This window comes from Cucurbita pepo, chromosome LG05 (assembly GCF_002806865.2).
Source record: "Cucurbita pepo subsp. pepo cultivar mu-cu-16 chromosome LG05, ASM280686v2, whole genome shotgun sequence".
Lineage (NCBI taxonomy): Eukaryota > Viridiplantae > Streptophyta > Magnoliopsida > Cucurbitales > Cucurbitaceae > Cucurbita > Cucurbita pepo.
The window spans coordinates 2491406-2510547 of NC_036642.1; the positions used below are offsets into that span (position 1 = coordinate 2491406).

The following is a 19142-nucleotide window of genomic DNA, read 5'->3' on the forward strand; positions in this document are numbered from 1 at the left end:
ATGAAATCTTGCACGAATATTTGAAAAGATAAGATTTATTTGTACGATTATTGACTATGAACATTACGCCCTTGATGCAGTTGTGGCGTTCACTAATCTAAGCAAAATCATGAAACCCAATCTGTACAACAAGATTCATACAAACGATTAACGGATGAATGAACAAAAAAATTTCAACGTGTTGGAGTTGAAACTGTGGATGGATACAGTTTGAGTCCCAAACGCAAAATCTTACACGTCAAATAATACACTACAGAGATCATCCCATGAACTGGGAAAGACCAAACCCTCACCAACTCCCCACCCCCAGCAATAAGCAATAAAAAGGGGAAAATAAAACAAATCTCACCTTTACTTTTTGGCAAAAAAATTAAAAATAAAAAAACTCCAACCAACCCCAGTGATTAACTTAAATGCTGTGCCGATCACGCTAAAACTCCGCAAGCCCTTGCATCATGGTGTCGCTCATTTGCCTTAAGATCCCCCTGATCAGGGTAGGCCGGGTGTATAGTCATGTTTTACAAATGTATACTGAATGAAATCTTCTGATGAATTGCCTTGTCCTAGAGCAAACCTGCTAGCATTGCCCCAGGATCTGTGAATGCTGGTGGTGTGGTAACCGTGGGATGACCTACTGGTGGTGCTGCAGATGGCGGGGTGGGCGGTTGGGGAGCAGGTATGCTTATCAACTGTTCCTTGATAAACTCCTTCAACCTGTAGACAAAATCTCAGAAATATGGCTATATCGCACAAATTAAGAGCTAACTGAACAACAGCAGAGACTGAAGCACGTACTCGAAAGTTACTGTTGGATCCCCTGAGGCAACTGTCATTCGCAATTGGGTTCTGTCTGCTGGATCAGTTTCAATTCTAACCTGAATAACAGATAAAGCGGATCATGAGAACTGGGTTAATTTCATATTACTCCATATGTGAACCTCATTTCTCTAGATGCTGTTTCATGAAACTTAACCCATGAAAACAGTTCAAATATAAGAAAGGAGAAATATTCCTTACTAGGCAGAGCATAGCTTGTGTACTTTCCGAGTAGAATGTTGTGCTCGCAACAAGATTATTTGGATTTGGGTCCTAAACAACAAATAGGAAAAAGAAAAGGTGAATTTTGTACAATCTAAAAGCACGACTCCTTTCAAAAAGCGGGCGACTACTTACAAGTCCTGGACAAACCATCAACCGTAGACTGTTGAATAAATTCGCCATCTCTAACAGTAGAAGGGGTTTTACACCTCTAACCTGCACGGTAAATAGCAATAAGATACCACAAATGTTAGTTACATGGCTAAATAGTCATTTGTACGATAAAACTTCGAGTCAAACTGGTATTTATGTTTCGATTCTCCAAAACTTCCTCATAGTGTTCTTCAATGAGCTTTTTGTCAACACCGAAAGAAGCGGCTAATTACCAATTGAGTCATCAAGTAAAACATTTGGAAATTTTTTCTCATATTTAGATTTAAAGCCAAAAAGCCTAACCACTTCTTGAAGCTTTAATGGGGGCCCCGAGAGCGATCTCCACTGAGGGAAAAACTCCTCTGCGGATATGGATATAGGCTGGAGAAATTTATTGAAGACAGCTGGAAGGCGAAGCTTCACATTTACCTACAAAGAACAATATATACATGAGTTATTCTGGCTGATGCAGCCAATGAGAAGAGGAATCCAAAATACTTAAAACAAGAAGTATTTACCAGGTCATTTCCGAACTTGTAAGAGAAATCGAGAACAGCCACATCTCTGCTTGGATGTAGATTAATGATTTCAAGTGGGCATTGTACCTATCCAATCAAAGAGAATATCTGATGTGAAGAAAGGTAATGGCCTCCGGATAACCACAAACAAATAAAAACTAAACTGCTTGTTTTTACCTGTGCACGGGGAGGAATAGTCTCAGGTACTAATGACAATTCCATCTTTAAATTTGAAGGAGGCAATATGGTAGCCTTGACAGAGACAAGGGGTGAAGTATTTTTGTTTCCAAGGAAAAGAACAAGTCGTCCCAGGTGGGCTCGCCACTCCGCTTTAATGCCGATCTGTGAGGATTTAATGATAAAGCAATAAGCTAGCAAGTCTCAAGCTTTAAAATAAGTAAATAAACTGAGATAAACCAACCGCATGTATTTGACAGTTCTCTGAAACAGTTTAGAAAAGATTTAAAGAATTACAATCAAGTGGCATGTAATGTTTAAGGTCATTGTATAATCATTCACAAACTAAGATTAAAAAAAAGTCGATTTTGAAGAAAAAAAATCTGAAGTACAATGTTTTAAGCAACCTTTGAAGTTTAAACAGACAGCCCAAGGGTTTCTTCTAAAGAAGGAAAACGAGAGCACAAAAAAGATGCGATGAGAATACAGGGTAAAGGTACCTGAATATAGGGATCTTCGTACAGCACACCACTATCTTTCATGCACAAAGCAAGGAACCTTTCAGATATATTTCCTATCGGCTGCAAAAATATAATACATATATAGGAATATAGATAGTCACAACCCCGAGTAATCCACAGCTTAGTAGCCGATATGCAATCAAACCAGACATATATCTACTTTTTAAAAAAAATAAGAAATAGATAGGTGTATATTCTCAAAAAGAACCAAACCTAAGGGCTGAGGGTAGAGGAAACCCCCGCCCAAAGATCTACAAAAGAAAAGTTCCCCAATTGTTAAGAATCATCAGACTAGTCATATATCTTAAACTGCTGCAAGTATCAGAAATAGTATTGCCACGTGCAGTAAGCATCGAAACATTCTATTGATAAGAATCAAACAATAGATATCGGAAGTAGATATGACTTAACATAAAGAAATGAAAACATAAATATTTGTGGCTTCCTATCAGAATACCATTGATAGAACTTTATTGAATTTACTTCTCTTTTACAGATAGGAATTTTCCATAGTCTCTCAGGTCTTTCCCTTTCGCTCTTTTTGTGTTACTTCGATAAATTATACCTAAGTTTCCTATCAAATAATAATAATAATAATAATAAATATTGCATTGAATTTTCTTTTTTGGCTTGGCTTCCTTGAGTTTGTTTCTCAATTTGAAGAAAAATATTACCTGAACTGAATTTGCCTGTTCTCCAACTGGGACAATAGCTCCAGCCTCAACTGCATTTGGAAACACATCCACTTCAGCCGTCATATTTTGCGAAGCAGGGGCAGTAAAACTCGGAGGACCTTCAATAGCCAGTGGACCCAAGAGATCTCCAAGGAGATCAGGTGCAGGGAAGCTAGAATCTACTTTGTTTAGAGTCCCATTGGTCTGGGACAATTCTTGGTCAGTTGAATCCTGCCATTAGGTTTGAAAACAAAGTAAATTTCAGCTTAGACCATAACAAGAAACAGTTCCCATTAATAGGGTCAAGAGATAAAAGGAGTGCAATAGTGATGCTCTGAAAACTTTTAAAAGACAGAAAGAAACAAACCGGATAACTGCTGATTGTTGGCACCTTCACCAGAGTAAGCTGGTTGGAAGAGGGTGTTCCATTAACAGGACGTTGATCAGTTAAGACCAAGGCATTTGATGATTGTTGTTGAGCACGCAACTTAATGGCACTTTGTTCTGCAGTGTCAGCTTCAGTGTCCTCGGCCTTCTTGATCAAAGCTGACTGAAATATGGAAATTAGAGATAATATTAAGAACCTTCAACTGATCAAAGGTTACTGAGTAATCAATACTATCCATCACAGAAAAGTGCATCTAATCAGACAGTTCAAAGGAATAATACGCACTTGTCTCTCAGGAAACTTTGGCATTTCCGCCAATATATCCACCAGAGCTGCGCCTTTCTTGCTCAGAGCTAAATATTCAACAGCACGTTGTTGTATCTCAACATCGATGCAACTCTCATATCTGAGTAAAACAAATTTCTATTAGAAAATTTAAATTTACTGCAAGTGCAAATAAACGAAAGTGTTAGTTTAAAGACTGCACAAGCAAGTCTCACTTGTTAAATATTCCCCAAATCTGATTTTGCAGTTCCTGATCCGGGGGTTGAGTGTGCATTAGGATTTTAGCATATGTTGACAGAAGAATCGGAATGGTAGATGTTCTGTAAACAAAGTGGACATTTCAATACAGAAAGCAATAGTTTGTTAAAGGAAAATTACTTATAAAGTACAATTTAGAAGCACTTACGAAACAGTTGGAAGCTTTTCATGTATTATTTTAAATAACTCCTTTGCACTATAACCTGGTCTTCGGGCCAAAAGATGACCAAATTCTCCAAGAAGATATGCACTGACCTGTTACATTTATGACAAATGAACCACATCTAAGTTGAAGTCGCTAGGGAGAGGTTTATTGTTCTTACAAACAATAATCATAATAATAATAATAATAATAATAATAATAATAACAAATATCAACACACCTTCACCATCGTCTCATGTATAGCAGGTTTATCAAGATATTCTCTCGCTTTTATTGCTGCATAAGACTGATTAAATGCATGAAGTCGCCATCCAATGATATAAAACCCAATGACTATATTACGGAAACAAAGTGTAAAATGGGAAGCAGATGATTAGGTACCTGCAGGTCTTCATTGTTTGTAACAAACTGCACAACACGGAACCATATGTCGTCACTAACAAAATCTCCAGCCTTGTCGATCAATTGTAGAATCACATCCACATACCTGAAACACAGATCAGCAAAAAATACTAAGGACAAATAATAAGTAACGAAAACTATAAAACAATAAAGGGATGGAGAACCTCACATTTACAATTATCTTTATTATCTTATTTTTAAAAAAATATATGCACACAATAATTATCTATTATAACTGTAAGCATCTTTTTTCTACAAATTGAGAAGAGTGGAAATCCAAAAGGTTAAGAAAGAACAAAACTACGCCATGTTCATCAAGTCTCTTAAAAAACAAAGCTTGAGAACTGTCGAGACATCAAATTGGGAAAGATCATCCTTCCCTTTCAATATAGCCCTGCTCAGTGATTAATATGGATTTGGTTCTTTCTACATGGTTTACCGATCAGATCAGGCACAAACTTACCAAGACAAATCAGGAGCAAACTTCTCTGCAAGAATTGCAGCTTTAAGAGACAATTCCTCACGCATTGCAAATTCTGCTGTGCTGAGGTACTGGCAGCAAATGTAAGTGAGTAGCAAGGCTATTTTCCAATAAAAGATGGAAATGATTTTGGTAACTCGAAAGCACTAAATGAGACTACCTATCAAGTAAATATAGAATATTATAGACATCCAGCATGAAGAATACCTGTAATAACTCTTCAACTATGTCCTTTGCATTTGAAACGTCACACATACCATAAAGCAAATCAAGAGCACGCCTCCGGATACTGAAAATATAGATATATAAAATAAAACCTTGCCCAGTATCTCACTTGCATTTGAAAATCAAATTACCAGTAAACATCTTCTAGCGCTGCCATATTTAAATGAGATATAGCCAAGACCATAAAATCTATAAACAATAAATTCTTAGACATTAAAATCAAATGAATGGACAAGACATAAGATCTGAAGTAAAACCCTCATTTTATGTTAATGAAATTCGTCAAGAAAGAATACAGATGTTTTAGTTATTTCTTTAAAGAAAACATTTACAAACAAAGAACTGTTTGTTTTTGGGATGTCTAAATAGGAATATGGGACTTCACTCGTGTTTTTTAAAAGATGGATACTGGATATGGTTATACCATTTTTTTAAGGAAATAATCTTAGTTGATGAACTGAACATCAACAATAATGCATATCCTTTCATCACATACTCTTTCCTTATCATTTAACAGACAAGCGTTCCTACCAACCATAAACTCACTTTCCCTACTGCATTCATCCACAAAACATTTTCCTCCCATTATGAATAATTTATGACCACAGAGTAACCAAGACCGATTTTTGCACTCTTTTAGCAGGTCTCAATTCCTTAGAGACAAACTATCCACCATAAATAGTTTCGACTCCCACCTGAAAATTCTCATTTTCCTTTCAATGTTCAGTGCTGGCACTCTTGGAGAACTTTAAGAAGATATGAAGCACTAAAATAGATAAAACCCCAGAAGTCAATGTAAGACAACACCCTTGGGTAAACAAAAAGTTTTTCCATGTCTCTCTCTTCAGTTGGTTTCCGAAGTTTTTTGGAATCATCACCTAGAGGCATAGGGATGTACATCAATGGATTCAACATGTCAACAACCTCATTGACTCTGTCTACTTCTATACTAATGCCATAAACCAAGGATTTCTCCAAATTAAATCTGTCTTGATATGAGCTCAAATATTTTCAAATTCTAAAACCATTTGAGTTTGTTCCCAAGTCATTTTACAAATTAAAAAAGGGCCATTTGCAAATGAAATCTATCTTGATATGAGTTCATTGACTCTGTCCATTTCTATACAAATGCCATAAACCAAGGATTTCTCCAAATTAAATCTGTCTTGACATGAGATCAAATATTTTCAAATTCTAAAACCATTTGCATTTGTTCCCAAGTCATTTTACAAATTAAAAAAGGGCCATTTGAAAATTAAATGCGAGTAAGTACACTTCATCCCTTCCAATTCTAAAGTATTCCAACAGGCCTCTCCCAACTTCATGAGTTGGTTAACTAACTCGGTATATCACCAATAAGCACATATAAAAGGAATTAAAGAATTCTCGTGCCAAGAATTCCTTTTCCAGTCCATAGATAAATAAATCTGTTTTTCTTTCCTTTCTTTTTTGACTTGATGCAGATTGATCAGGGACAAACCGAGGTATTGACCACCAAAAGCTGTGTTACTCTTCTATTTCTATGGCAACATATCTCAAATTTCGAAGTTCTTCACGAAGAAGAACAAGTTAATAATGGACACAAACCCATAAATAAAAACAATTACAGAAGAATCAGTACTAGATTATCTAGTGAAATATTGTATAAACAAATAGAACCTACACTGAAGTTTGGTACTCCAAACAAGGTACTAAACTATTACAGATTATTACTTACCTAATATCAGGATCCTTTAATGATGTTATGATCTGAGCCTGATGTCTTTTGATAATATCTTGAACATCTGTCACCATCAACATCCGAGTCATATTCTCCTGCACGAGAAGAACATAATATCAAAGTTATTCCATCCTGATTCTCATCAATCAATCGTCAGTTAACATAAGATGATAAGGTACACCATAACTTACCAAGCCAAGATATCGGATATTTGGCTCACGAACTGCAATAAACTTTCCAAGAAGAGCAACACACTGAGACATCATCTCTTTTTCAGCATCAAGATGCATTACCTATGACAGAAACGTTTAAATGCAACAAACAACAAACAAGTAAACATATGATCCTTTTTTTAAAAAAAAATATTTTTATTTAATCAGTCATGCGTTCTCGACAGTTTACACTATTAGAACGAAACTTAATGCAAAAAAAAGGGCTGAAATTCTAAAAGCATCAATATGACATAGAGAATAGGCAGTATGACCAATGCACAGCCTCCCATTTAACTACAAATAGCAAGTTTGTAATAACATTCATAAAAAGCAAATATAAATCAAAATGCTAATTTATACATCTATTTATCTAAAAAGAATAACGTTGTAGATAAAAATTGCCAACATACAAGAGCAAGGGCTTCGAACAGAACAGCATGTGATGCATTGTTCTTATTGACATTCTTCACAACATCTGTTCCCATTAAAATCCTTTGTAAGACCTGGAAGCACACCCCACATTTAGATGAATGAACTCCCTTAAGGAATTACAAAATCAGAGACACTATCTTAGATACAAACCAACCTCAAACAATGACCTTCGGGTAGTTGGATCTTCAATAGTTGGAAAGTACTGAAGAGCTCTCATGGTTTTTACCTAAACAGAGTAAAAGTAAGTGAACTCATACGAATTGAAACAATTTTCTCATGCAAATTTCCTAAATCAAGAAACTTTACAGAATGAACTTTCATAATTTGGAAATGAAAAATGATGAAAACTCATAAGATCTCATGAGGTTAACACTATGGTTTGATAACATTCCAGTACATGATATTTGACTGAGGAATGGTATCCATATCAAAACTAACTCACAATTCAACCTACAAAAAATACATCAAAAGATCTGTAAAAAATGGACCTTGAAGTATTTTTCTGATAATGCCAGGATAGGGTGATTTTTCACAGCAAGAAATCAGCACCAGTTTACAGCACGTAAGATACATTCACTCAAATATATAAACCATCTAAAAAACTTGCCAGTATAGTATCCTTTCGTCAGAAATTTAGTAGCAGAACACTACAAACCTGAAGCCAGGGAGATGGGATACCATAATATGTGTATTCTTGTGGAATATCCTGGTTCCTAGCAAGATGCTTCAGAATTTTAACACACTTTGGAAGACAACTCCAGTAGGAGTCATGATCGTTCGATACAAGAGCAACAAGAAGGCTCATGGAAGATGTTAAAACACCAAGATCACGCTCATCTAAAAGTTGCGCCATTCGATCCGCCCTGAATAATTTTTAAATGCTGACTGATTAGAGAGGGAAAAAAAAAGGAAAACAAGGAAAAATATAATAGTACAAGGAAATTAAATACCAGCCATCTACATTGACAACATCAGGATTTTTTCTATACAAACGCAGTAGACATAATGCTGCTTTTTTCCTCACGAGCGGTCTACAGCTGCTTGAAATCTAGAAAAAAATATAATTTCTTTCACGTCATTGTTTATCTTCTAACATCAGTTAAAAACTGAAATATTCTCTGATTACTTACAAGCAATTTTTGGACATCTGGTGCTAATGACTCTGCAAACTCTCGCCCCCCAATATTTCCAACCTAAAGAGATGGATAAGTAAAAATGAACAACAAAGTCTCTGAGTAATTAAATTGTCTATCATGACTAAGATGTACGAAAAGAAACTACTAATGAAATTAATACGAATGGACTCGGCATCACAAATGTTGGGAAGGCTAATGATGTTGTTAGGAGTCAAGAAAAATACTGTCATTAATCCAAACTCAGTTTGCGTTCCTACCAGAAAATGAATAGAAGCTAATGGATGTGAGAAACAGAACTCGAGAAGTTCTATCATAGAAAAACACAATTCCTTCGTGCAATAAGTAATCTCAACATTCCCATTGGGAAGATGCCCGCCTTTGGAGTCCTTGTCCATCCAAAAGTTTTTCTTACAGTTCTTTTTTCAGTGTCTGCTCAGTCTTTTCCCAACAAGTGGTTCTGTTTGCTCCTTTTTTTTTTTTTTTTTTTTTTTTTTTTTTTTTTTTTTTNAATTAAGGTTTCCAAGAAGCTTAAGTTTTTTCGTGTGACAGGTTTTGCACGGAAAAGTTTAACACCTTGGATCAAATTTTGGTCAAGTGGTCCCCTTTGGTCAAACCACTTTGTTATATTCTTTGCAAGAGGGCAGCATAGAACCTTGACCATATCCTATAGAGATGTGATTTTGTTGGAGTTGTTAGGGAGTTGTTTCTCTTGAGGTGTTTGGTTTTAACTTTGTCAATCCTCAGGGTAGTCGAAAGTTGTTCATGGAGCTTCTTCTCTCTTTAACTTTTCCATGAAAAATTGATGTTTTTGCGGCAGGATAGGGATTTGAGCTATTTTGTGAGGCTTAGAGGTAGGAGAGATCTTACTGTCACATGTGGTACCTTGATGGTTCTGTGTTTATCTTTGGGCTTCATTTTTTTTTTTTTTTTTTTCTCATGAAAAATCAGTTTTTCATTGAAAATGTATATAAATAAATAATTTATACACAAGTCCCCATCAGGTAACGTGAGCAGAAAGGGTCACTCACTAGTCAATAGATCTCCACCTGATTGAATGAAAAACCAAATGGAAGCTACAACAATACTTTCTTTTAAACCCTATTTGAGAAGAATATCTGCCTGGAAAAATTATTTTACACAAAAATTCTTTAAGCAGCTAAAGCGTGTATGATAAGAAAGTTTCACCAAAAAATAATATTAAAAAACCCCTATGAAGCAAAAATAATGTTTTGAGAAATAGAAAAACAATGAAGAAGATGATACAATTTATGCAGAGAAGATGATGTCTGAAGAAGCAATTGAAATTGATCGAAGGTTCTGCAGCTGGATACTTTTCTAATGACGGACCTAAGCATCATATGTGTGTGTGTGTGTGTGTGTGTGTATATATATATATAGTCTGTAGGTAAAAGAAAAAAAATTGGAGTTAAATTAATTGAAGACTCTGGCCATACCATAGTCAGCGCCAGGCATTGGAAAGTTTCATTGCGACCAATAATGTCCGTGCGCACAGTATTTATCGCTAACCTCAAGAAATCATGGTTCTCATTAAGCAAACATGATGTGACGATATAGCCAACCTGCAATTATTAAATCACACTTGAAACAATTTAAAGTCAAGAATAAACTTTTAATCAATATCAAGAAAACTCTATTCCAAGTCTTAAATTACATATTCATGATAGGAAAATGAAAATATATCATAACTCTCCAGTCCATACAAGGTACAAGTATAACAAAATGTTTCCAAACTTGACTCCTGAAGTAAAAATAAAAAATTAAAAAAAGAAATCCCATCTATGAATTCAATTTCTTTTTCAAAGAAATCTCTTAACCTCTTACATTGAAAAACTCAAAACTGAGAATGGCTCATCGACCATATACCAGCTCATTAGGAAACTTGTGAGTTGTCTATACCCTGTAGGTGGTTCCAAGGGGCTTTGAACCAAGGATCTCGATATTTAATATAACAAACTTTTAAGTAATCAAAGAAAAACACAGGATATGTTCCTAGGGATGAAAGAAATACTTAATATTCAGATTCCAACTGTATGCATCCAGTGTTCATAGGATAGTGGAGAATAAGGATAAAAGTAACTAAGTACACCATGTTACAAGCAATGCATGAAAGGTGCTGAAACTTGCCTGCTTTTCAGGGTATTTTGGTGCAGATATAAGAGATACAGCTTCCATATGACCAAAATCAACATCATAGCCAAGCATATAAATGTAAAGCATTTTCCAGACGTACTTTTTCTTCTCATAAGGCGTCAGACCCTGGTATAAGCCATTGTTACAAATCACAGTCAACATTAGTAACATATGGTCAATATTTACAAAACGTATTCAAGCACAAAGTTGGAGACACCATGCTTGCTATAATGCTATCTTTATTTAACTCAAGGTGCTTGACCCTCCAGCCCCATACTAACACACTGTGCTTAGGCTGTTAAGGCTTCATAAACCTTCAACAGGATCTCTAAATTGTTTTGAGCAAAGGTACTTGTTTCCGTAGTTGAACATATCACTTCAAATACCAATAGTATCATATAGCTATGTTCCGTGTCAATCTGGCAACACAGTTTTTTTTTTTTTTTTTTTTTTCCTTAACAAAGTTCATTAGAAGAACTAACGGCAAGAACCTAAAACAGCAAAAGGAGTAAAGATATATATATATATATCACCAATAACAATTACCTCTAATACTCTCCAAATTGACTCAAATCAATTACAAAATTCCTTAAGCAAAGCACTCCAAGTGGAATAAATTCCACCACTTTTCTTCTCCTAGGAAGACTTTCCTTTCATTTCTTATCAAATCACTCACAAACTGGGTACTGTTTTTCAAAAATTCAGACACAAAATTTTGGCTTTCCTTTTTCAGTAATTGCCACATATACATACACACCAAATGTACAGCATGTCCTTAATCCCTCTCGGAGCAGCAAGTTCAATATAAAGTTTGTAGCAGTCTCCTCCAGAGGTTTCATTCTTAAAGGGGACCAAAAGGGTGATTCACCAATTAATCATCTCATGCATCACACACTAATCTGAAGAGAGACAAAAGTTATGATTCTTTAACAATATTTTGTACAACTTAAACTCAAACCAATTTGGAGTGTAGCATTAGTTGAGTACAAATAATCCGTATTAGAGGATAGGCTCCATAAACTCCAATAGAATATCATATTCAATGAAACCAACTGTCACACGTAGACCTTCAGAGATGTTCTATGCCATTGATGGAATATAACCATTTATCATCATGTACTTCCAAGTAAACAAAGCATCTAGAACAAACCTTCCCATCTAACAAGTTAAACAACAATCAATGAATCAAAAAGGATCATCTTGCAAAGCTAAGCACTGTCGAGCCATGGCCTGCCCAAGCCACTTAAACAAAATCAGTCACTTCAAGATATACAATATCATTTGCTATGTGCGGACCTCATACACACAATGGACTCGGAGTCCTTGCTTTATTCTGAATACACTGACATTTTTTTTAGTAAATGGTTGTGGACTCATCGACTTATATAATAATTTAAGATTGATTATATTGTTTACATAATCTAACACTTACCTTTATGGAAAGGTAATTGTATCCACAGAAAATGCATTAACTGCTTGCAACGAGAATACTATTTCATCATTTGTTGAGAAAACAAACGTAATTCACTCAATGTAAAAGTACTATCGAAAGAACTTCCTGAAATACTACGCAGCAAGCTAAATGACGCGGAACAAAAAAAAAAAAAAAAAAAAAAAGGAAGAGAATCCATCGGTACATTTTTCCTTCCAGCTCATTAATCACGTCATGTATTCGATATCTACATTTTCTCTTGAAACAATTTAAACGCAACACCAAGCCGAAAATTAGGTAATCGCGTGATTTCCACAGTTTTTATGAACAAAACTGCAAGCACTCGCAAAATAGGGAACAGAAGGCCAAAATTACAATCATTATGCAAGTAAAGGTCAGCCCTAACCTTCTCGTTCTTAAACCTCGTGCGGACATTTCCAAGCTCCTTATCGACTCGGAGCCTTTCCTGCTCTTTATTCTGGCAATTACGAATGTCGCTAATGAAAACGGAGAGACCTCTCATACCGGACAACGCCATCTCCGCTCAGATCCAGCTGGAAACACACAATCTCTTCAGCTCCCTATCCTAGATCCCCGCGCTCCACCAGCGGATCTGACGGAACCAAGCAGCAGAGCTACTGGAAAGAAGACGAACTCCAATTCAAAAATCGAGAGAATACAACGGAGAAGCAATTCAAATATCGGCGGTTTGATCGAGAACGAAGAGCGAGAAATGTATTAATGAAGAGGAAAATCGAGAGATTGATGGAGTGAGGAAAATTGGCAAAGCGGTCGACGGGAAGTGGCGGGCAGCAGAGAGACGACTTTTATTTTACCTCCATCAAAGCCTGAAATTTCAACCAGAAATGATCCCCCCGTCAATTTGTTTTTTATTTATTTTATTATTTTGCTCCATTTTTAACACTTTCTTCACTTCCTTCTCGCTACACTTTTGTTAAACCTGTATCTATAAGAAATTACTATATTATACAAAAATACCTTCTAAAATATAAATAATAGGTTTTGTTTCAATAATTTTCCTAAATTATGTTATTTAAAAAATATTTGTCCACTTTTATATATATATATATATATATATTAAAGATTTATTTCAATAAAACGTCTAAATTCGAAAAAATAAAAATAAAAATACATTTAATCTCATCCTTAATTTGAATTGAAAATGTTAAAGTTTTATCATGCCCCTCATAATTAATTATTGAATGGAAAGTATCGTTTCACAAAAAGAATGAAGATAAAAATATTTTTTAAACTTTTAAAAAATTAAAGGTATTTTTTAAATTTTCGAAGGCGCGTCGAAAGGATTTATATTAATGTTTTAAAATATCATCCAATCAATGAGTTAAAAAAAAATAACCATTATTAATTTGATGTTGACGTTTATGGAGTAAATAAATATTTACAATTTACATGTGAACGATATAGCTTTTGTACCCATCAACCTAAAAAGTTAACGATATAAGACATTTGCACGAATAAAACATTAATGGCTTCTTTTTCTTTCCCCTTCCCTTTTCTCCCTCCTTCACTCCTTCAGCTAGTTATTGTCAATCCGCTTACATTAATTGAAAAGAGAAATAAAGCATTTCGTCAAAAAGAGAAATAAAGCATTTCTTACGAGAGTATGTAAACATATCTCTAATTGACATATTTTAAAACCTTGTAAGAGGGTGGCCGCAACGTTTTGTCCATCCGCACTGTTGCAGGTCGAAACTAATCATTGCAATAACGATCAGATCCTGCCATCGTTTCAAATTGAAACAATTTTCTCATGCAAATTCCCTAATAATTGCATTGAAGAACATGGATATCCAAGTCATGATTTATTTCAAGGATCTACACAAGTTTAAGTTAAATATCCCATAAATAAAACCTTGATCCAACAAACTTCCAACCACTACCAAATGATACTCACTCATACGGAAAATTGACATCCTATTCGCTATAAGCCCACCCAGCCCAACCCAGGAGTATAAGAGATTGGCTGCCTAAACCTAAAGCATACAGATTAAGATACAATACTTCTTGTAGGGAGCAACACTAAGGGTTTTTCTTTTTTCTTTTTTCTTTGTTTTTTTTTAAGATTCCTAACCTAAAGCTTACAGATTAAGGTTTTTTTTCTTTTATAAAAAAAAAAAAAAAAAGATTAAGGCTAATGAATGCAGCATGTTAAATTTATTGAACACCACTCCATCTTGCCCAATCCACAAACTGCATACCACCATAAATGTTGTTGGCAAACCTCACACCAACTGTGAAGGCCATTGCCACCGGTGGAATCTTCTTTGCCAAAGGCGAGAATTCGACCACCTGCTCGAGTGCGTTCACAATTTGATAACGAGTGTTGGAAGATACCGCAAGGAAAACACCTGAATCAGGGAAAATAGAAGCTTTAGAGTTACTAAATTAACATATATAAAAGTAGTTAGCAGGTTGTAGTTGACATGAGGATAGAACAGAACAGACTGATAAAACTAACGGGGCTTTTGGTTAAGCTTTCCAGCAAGAATTTGATATCGGTTCCAGGTTGAAACTTGACCAAAACTTATGTTTAATAAAAGTAAATGGGAGGGCCAGTAAGTAAGATACTAAGAAATGAGTGACTTGTGCACCAAACTACGGACTAGGAATCACAATTTAGCTAAATTATTGATGATGTATTAAGCTAAATTGATTCAGATTAATTCAGAAGAACGTGAACCTACTTATATTAAGACAAAACAGATTAGTAAAGTAAAATAGTGAGGATTCAAGGAACAGATAAGATGTATACCCCAGAGAACGGCACTCTGAATGAGAGGAGGCACAGGCACATCCTCATCTGATTTCTTTATACACCTGAATCATTGAATACAGTTCCCAAGATAAATATCAAGACAGAGATATAATTATCGTCTAATGTATAAATAAAAAGATATTTTAACTTTTTACAGTTATAATAATTCATAATCAAGTATTTCAAACATTGAAATAGGTCTTCAACAACTTGGAGGGAACAGATGACATGATAGATTCAAGGTTCTTTAAGGCAAATATACAACACATGCAATCAGACAACATGTCATTTTCGAAAAGATTCAAGGGACAAATAAAGAATGATAGAAAAATACAATTCGACAAACTAGAAATAAATACAAAGAAAAAAGCATCAGCTATATCTTTATATCCAAGAAATTATAAAATTAATGATTAAAGCGATACAAAAAAATTGGAATCCTATGCCTATTTCAAAGCAGATTCTGTACTTGTATTTTTACTATCATTTTAGAACTGTCATATTCAACTCCTCGGTTAACTGTAATTGTTTAGTGTGTCCTACATCAATCGGTCTATAATCAATCATCAGAAATGGATTGTGACAATGGCACATCTGTTCTAAAAACACACATCAGTCGAAGAACAAATCAAAGTTCATGGTTGATCAACACCAACAGGTGAACTTCTTTAAGGTAAACAACTACATGACCAATTTAAAAATATAGAGTAGTCTAATAATAGTAGAAAACAAGGCATGCAAGACATATTTAAACAAGCTTACCGTTTTGTGTTCATGATCAAATTAGCAATCCCCTGGCCAATGAGACCACATCCAAATCCCACTGAGCCATACAAGACACCCTGGACAAAAATGCACCAATGATTATAAGTTAAATCAAACCCCCCAAAAGATACAGCAGTAACAAGAAAAACAAAGACATACCTCGAAAACTAAGTTCCAAAACAAGATAAAGAAACAAGGATGAGAAAGTAACTTCAATTGCTTTAATGAGAAAGTAACTTCAATTGCTTTAATGAGAAAGTAACTTCAATTGCTTTAAAAAAATGAAATCAGTACCTTATAGAAAAATGATGCAATTCGCTGCTTCACTGTGAATTTACACCCGGGCCTTTCAGCTTCAAAAACACTGCAGAGGCAAAAAAAAAAGGGTAATTAATTATAGAAGTCAAGATGGAGCGTGGAAATTCTAAATTTGAGAATGGTCAGCAAATTGAGGCCAGATCTTGGAGAGACTGATTTTCCGTCCAATGTTAAGAGAATATCATCTCATCTTCAAAAGAAAAAAATATATACTAAACAAAGTAGTGGCTCAAGAAACTTTGTCGAGCATACAGCAGCAAGAACTAAATAAAATATAAAAGAAGGTAACACAGGGAACTACAAGTCTGGAACTTATAAGGGTACTGAAAATTTCATCATAAAACGTGTCATGTGATATTAACCTGCTAGGAAGAGAAGAATAAGCACGCTGCATTTGTCCTAATAAACCTCTTGATACAGGCCGCTGTCCTATACGAGCATATGGTGCTAACATACCAACCAAAGCAATGTCAACCACAACACCAACCAAAAGATCAGCAGCAAATAACTCAAACTCTGCCCAGAAATTCTCTCCCCTTTTCTGAACTTCAGCAAATGTAGCACAGCATGAATCTATGACCACCTGCATCAGCAAAGATCATCAGATCCATTAATTGGGAATTGTATTTTACAATTAATCAACAAGTCATCTGAATTGATCAAAGAGAACTGTCAAGGTATGGTATCCGTTAGAACATATAATCAAGGGCCTCAAATCCTGAATTTAAATGCCAACAATGTGATTTCTCTCGCTGCTATAAATGCCAACAATTAGCAACTATAGGAGAAAATTAACTCATTGCTAACAATGCAAAACTACAGCGAGAGTTGTGGATCATTAGCTTGCATTGAATTTTAATAACACCAAAACAAACCTCTGTTCCGACTTTAAAAAGAAAAGAAGGATCTGCTAGCATTCGGTCACGAAACATGGAGCAGGAATTCATCAAGAAGCCTAACAACCAACCTGACCCCTGTAAAACACCAAAAGAAAATTTCCTTCATTATTTTTATAGATATTTGTTTTCAAAATAAGAAAAAAAAAATCATCTTTATGCTCAAGCAAAAAGCAATCATACACCACCAATTTTGAAAGGATGAAGGGGAGAAGGATTCTAACTGATATATACATGAGGGAAAATAGAGAGATTTAGAGGAGAATCATGGTGACAGGGCAGTGAAACAAATGGTTTGTTCAATCATATGAGAAAAGTTTCACATATTCAACACAGTTTCATTCTCAAAAACGTACTTCATGTCCCACAAATCAACAAAATCTCTTGAGGTTGCTGAATTTACAGCTGATAACAATTGCTTTGTTGAATTTCACCCTAAAGAATAGTGAAACAAATAAGGTAATCCTGCAAGGAGTTGTTAAAACAGCAAGCACAAGAGCGACAGGCATGCAACAGTTTCAAGTGCTACGCATGATGCTTTCGATTCATTTACTTTCACGAACTTGAGAAATGGATTGTACCTGCAAGTCCAAGTAACGCTGAAGAAAAACTTCCCGTATCCCGGTTGCCTTAGCAGCCTCGAGCATATCCTCAGGAAGTCTAACTCCTCGAGCGTCAGCCTCCTTGATCACGTCGTCGAATTTCAATATCCGTCCAAACTCCCTCTCCTCCTCGCCATCACCATTTCCATCGCCGCCGTCACCGCCGCCGCTGCCACCAAAACCATTTCCATCTCCTCCAAAACCACCATCCCCACCTATTCGAGATTCAAAATCAGTATCAAAGACCTTAGAGTCCTTCGCCGCCGCCTCGGACGAAAAACACTTAAGTGGAATCCGGCAGCTCACATTCGATGAATAATGAAAAGCAACAACCTTAAAGGAGCTCCTGGATTCAGAAGAAGGCCATGTAAAGCATCCCGAAGCTCTAACTTCGAGTTTCGAAGGAAAGGCATCTGGGGTGGAAGTAACGGCGGAATGGATGAGATTGAAGCAGGGCGAGGTTACTGACATATTAATGGCAGCTATCTTTGCAAGAACGGCAGGCCCTAGAAATAAATGGTTGACGACTTGAAGAATGTGGAAGAAAAACGATCAGAACCCAAAAACCTAAATTGTGTTTGGAGGAGAAGCAAAAAACAGTGACAAGGAATCGGCGGAAATGATACAGAGAGAAGAAAATAAATATAAATGAAAAATCAAAGGAAAAAGTGTAAAGAGAACGTCGCCTGAGAGATTCGAACTCTCGCGGGGAACATGTACTTAGCAGGCACACGCCTTAACCACTCGGCCAAAGCGACTTCAGTTGACAAGTGACATGGACAGTAATCTTTTTAATTATCTTTATATGAAAAAATTTGGAAAAAGTTAAAATAGACGTCGCCTGAGAGATTCGAACTCTCGCGGGGAAACCCCATGTACTTAGCAGGCACACGCCTTAACCACTCGGCCAAAGCGACTTCAGTTGACAATGAACATGGACAGTAGTTATTTTTTATTAACTATAGATGAAATAATTTGGAATGTTTAAGGAAAAAATAAAATAGACGTTGCATGAAAGATTCGAACTCTCAGCTCGTGAGGAAACCCCATGTACTTAGCAAGCACACACCTTAACCACTCGGCCAAAGAGACTTCAAGCGACCCATGTACTTAGCAGGCACACGCCTTAACCACTCCGCCAAAGCGATTTCAATTGATAGTTGACATGGATAATATTAATTTTTAATTAATTTTAAATGAAAAAATTTAAAAAAATAAAAAATCATTGCATGAGAGATTGGAACTCCATGTACTTAGCAGGCACACGCCTTAACCACTCGGCCAAGACAACTTCGGTTGATGACATTTTGCAATCAAAGTAAAAATATTCGATACTCTTACAAAAATATTTTCTTGTATGACATTTTCTCTCTTGTTTTTGTTATATATATTTTCCTC

General features: G+C 35.6%; 2 protein-coding genes and 2 non-coding genes across 4 annotated transcripts; all 4 read right to left on the reverse strand.

Moving 5' to 3' along the window:
- Positions 1-110: 110 nt before the first annotated feature.
- Positions 111-13244, reverse strand: LOC111795445 (AP-2 complex subunit alpha-1-like). The gene is made up of 27 exons (XM_023677877.1): positions 12773-13244; positions 10929-11060; positions 10238-10363; positions 8778-8840; positions 8598-8695; positions 8303-8510; positions 7802-7873; positions 7626-7718; positions 7195-7296; positions 7001-7098; positions 5266-5347; positions 5041-5129; positions 4557-4662; positions 4396-4461; positions 4161-4267; positions 3970-4074; positions 3755-3875; positions 3449-3631; positions 3082-3312; positions 2387-2467; positions 1887-2051; positions 1710-1796; positions 1495-1620; positions 1174-1254; positions 1018-1089; positions 796-875; positions 111-714 (listed from the first exon to the last, which is right to left on the reverse strand). Exons 1-27 carry the CDS (start codon positions 12902-12904, stop codon positions 564-566), a joined length of 3057 nt encoding a protein of 1018 aa, XP_023533645.1. The 5' UTR covers positions 12905-13244; the 3' UTR covers positions 111-563.
- Positions 13245-14195: 951 nt separating this feature from the next.
- On the reverse strand, positions 14196-18381 carry LOC111796154 (protein RETICULATA-RELATED 1, chloroplastic-like). Its single transcript, XM_023678870.1, has 7 exons — positions 17724-18381; positions 17122-17220; positions 16609-16829; positions 16223-16292; positions 15926-16005; positions 15161-15225; positions 14196-14756 (listed from the first exon to the last, which is right to left on the reverse strand). Exons 1-7 carry the CDS (start codon positions 18213-18215, stop codon positions 14563-14565), a joined length of 1221 nt encoding a protein of 406 aa, XP_023534638.1. The 5' UTR covers positions 18216-18381; the 3' UTR covers positions 14196-14562.
- A 43-nt stretch (positions 18382-18424) lies between these two features.
- On the reverse strand, positions 18425-18502 carry TRNAS-GCU. The gene has a single exon. It is a non-coding gene; the product is annotated as a tRNA-Ser (tRNA).
- Positions 18503-18579: 77 nt separating this feature from the next.
- TRNAS-GCU lies at positions 18580-18661 on the reverse strand. Its single transcript has one exon. It is a non-coding gene; the product is annotated as a tRNA-Ser (tRNA).
- Between the last annotated feature and the right edge of the window lie 481 nt (positions 18662-19142).

Coding starts and splice junctions, on each gene's coding strand:
- LOC111795445 (XM_023677877.1), bottom strand. CDS start 12,904: ATGGCGTTGTCCGGTATGAGAGGTCTCTCCGTTTTCATTAGCGACATT. Junction 8,841..10,237: donor AATGCCTGGCGCTGACTATG/GTATGGCCAGAG, acceptor CCATCTCTTTAG/GTTGGAAATATTGGGGGGCG. Junction 3,632..3,754: donor CAAAGTTTCCTGAGAGACAA/GTGCGTATTATT, acceptor TCCATATTTCAG/TCAGCTTTGATCAAGAAGGC.
- LOC111796154 (XM_023678870.1), bottom strand. CDS start 18,215: ATGTCAGTAACCTCGCCCTGCTTCAATCTCATCCATTCCGCCGTTACT. Junction 16,293..16,608: donor TATTCTTCTCTTCCTAGCAG/GTTAATATCACA, acceptor TTGCCTCTGCAG/TGTTTTTGAAGCTGAAAGGC. Junction 14,757..15,160: donor TCAGAGTGCCGTTCTCTGGG/GTATACATCTTA, acceptor TCCCTGATTCAG/GTGTTTTCCTTGCGGTATCT.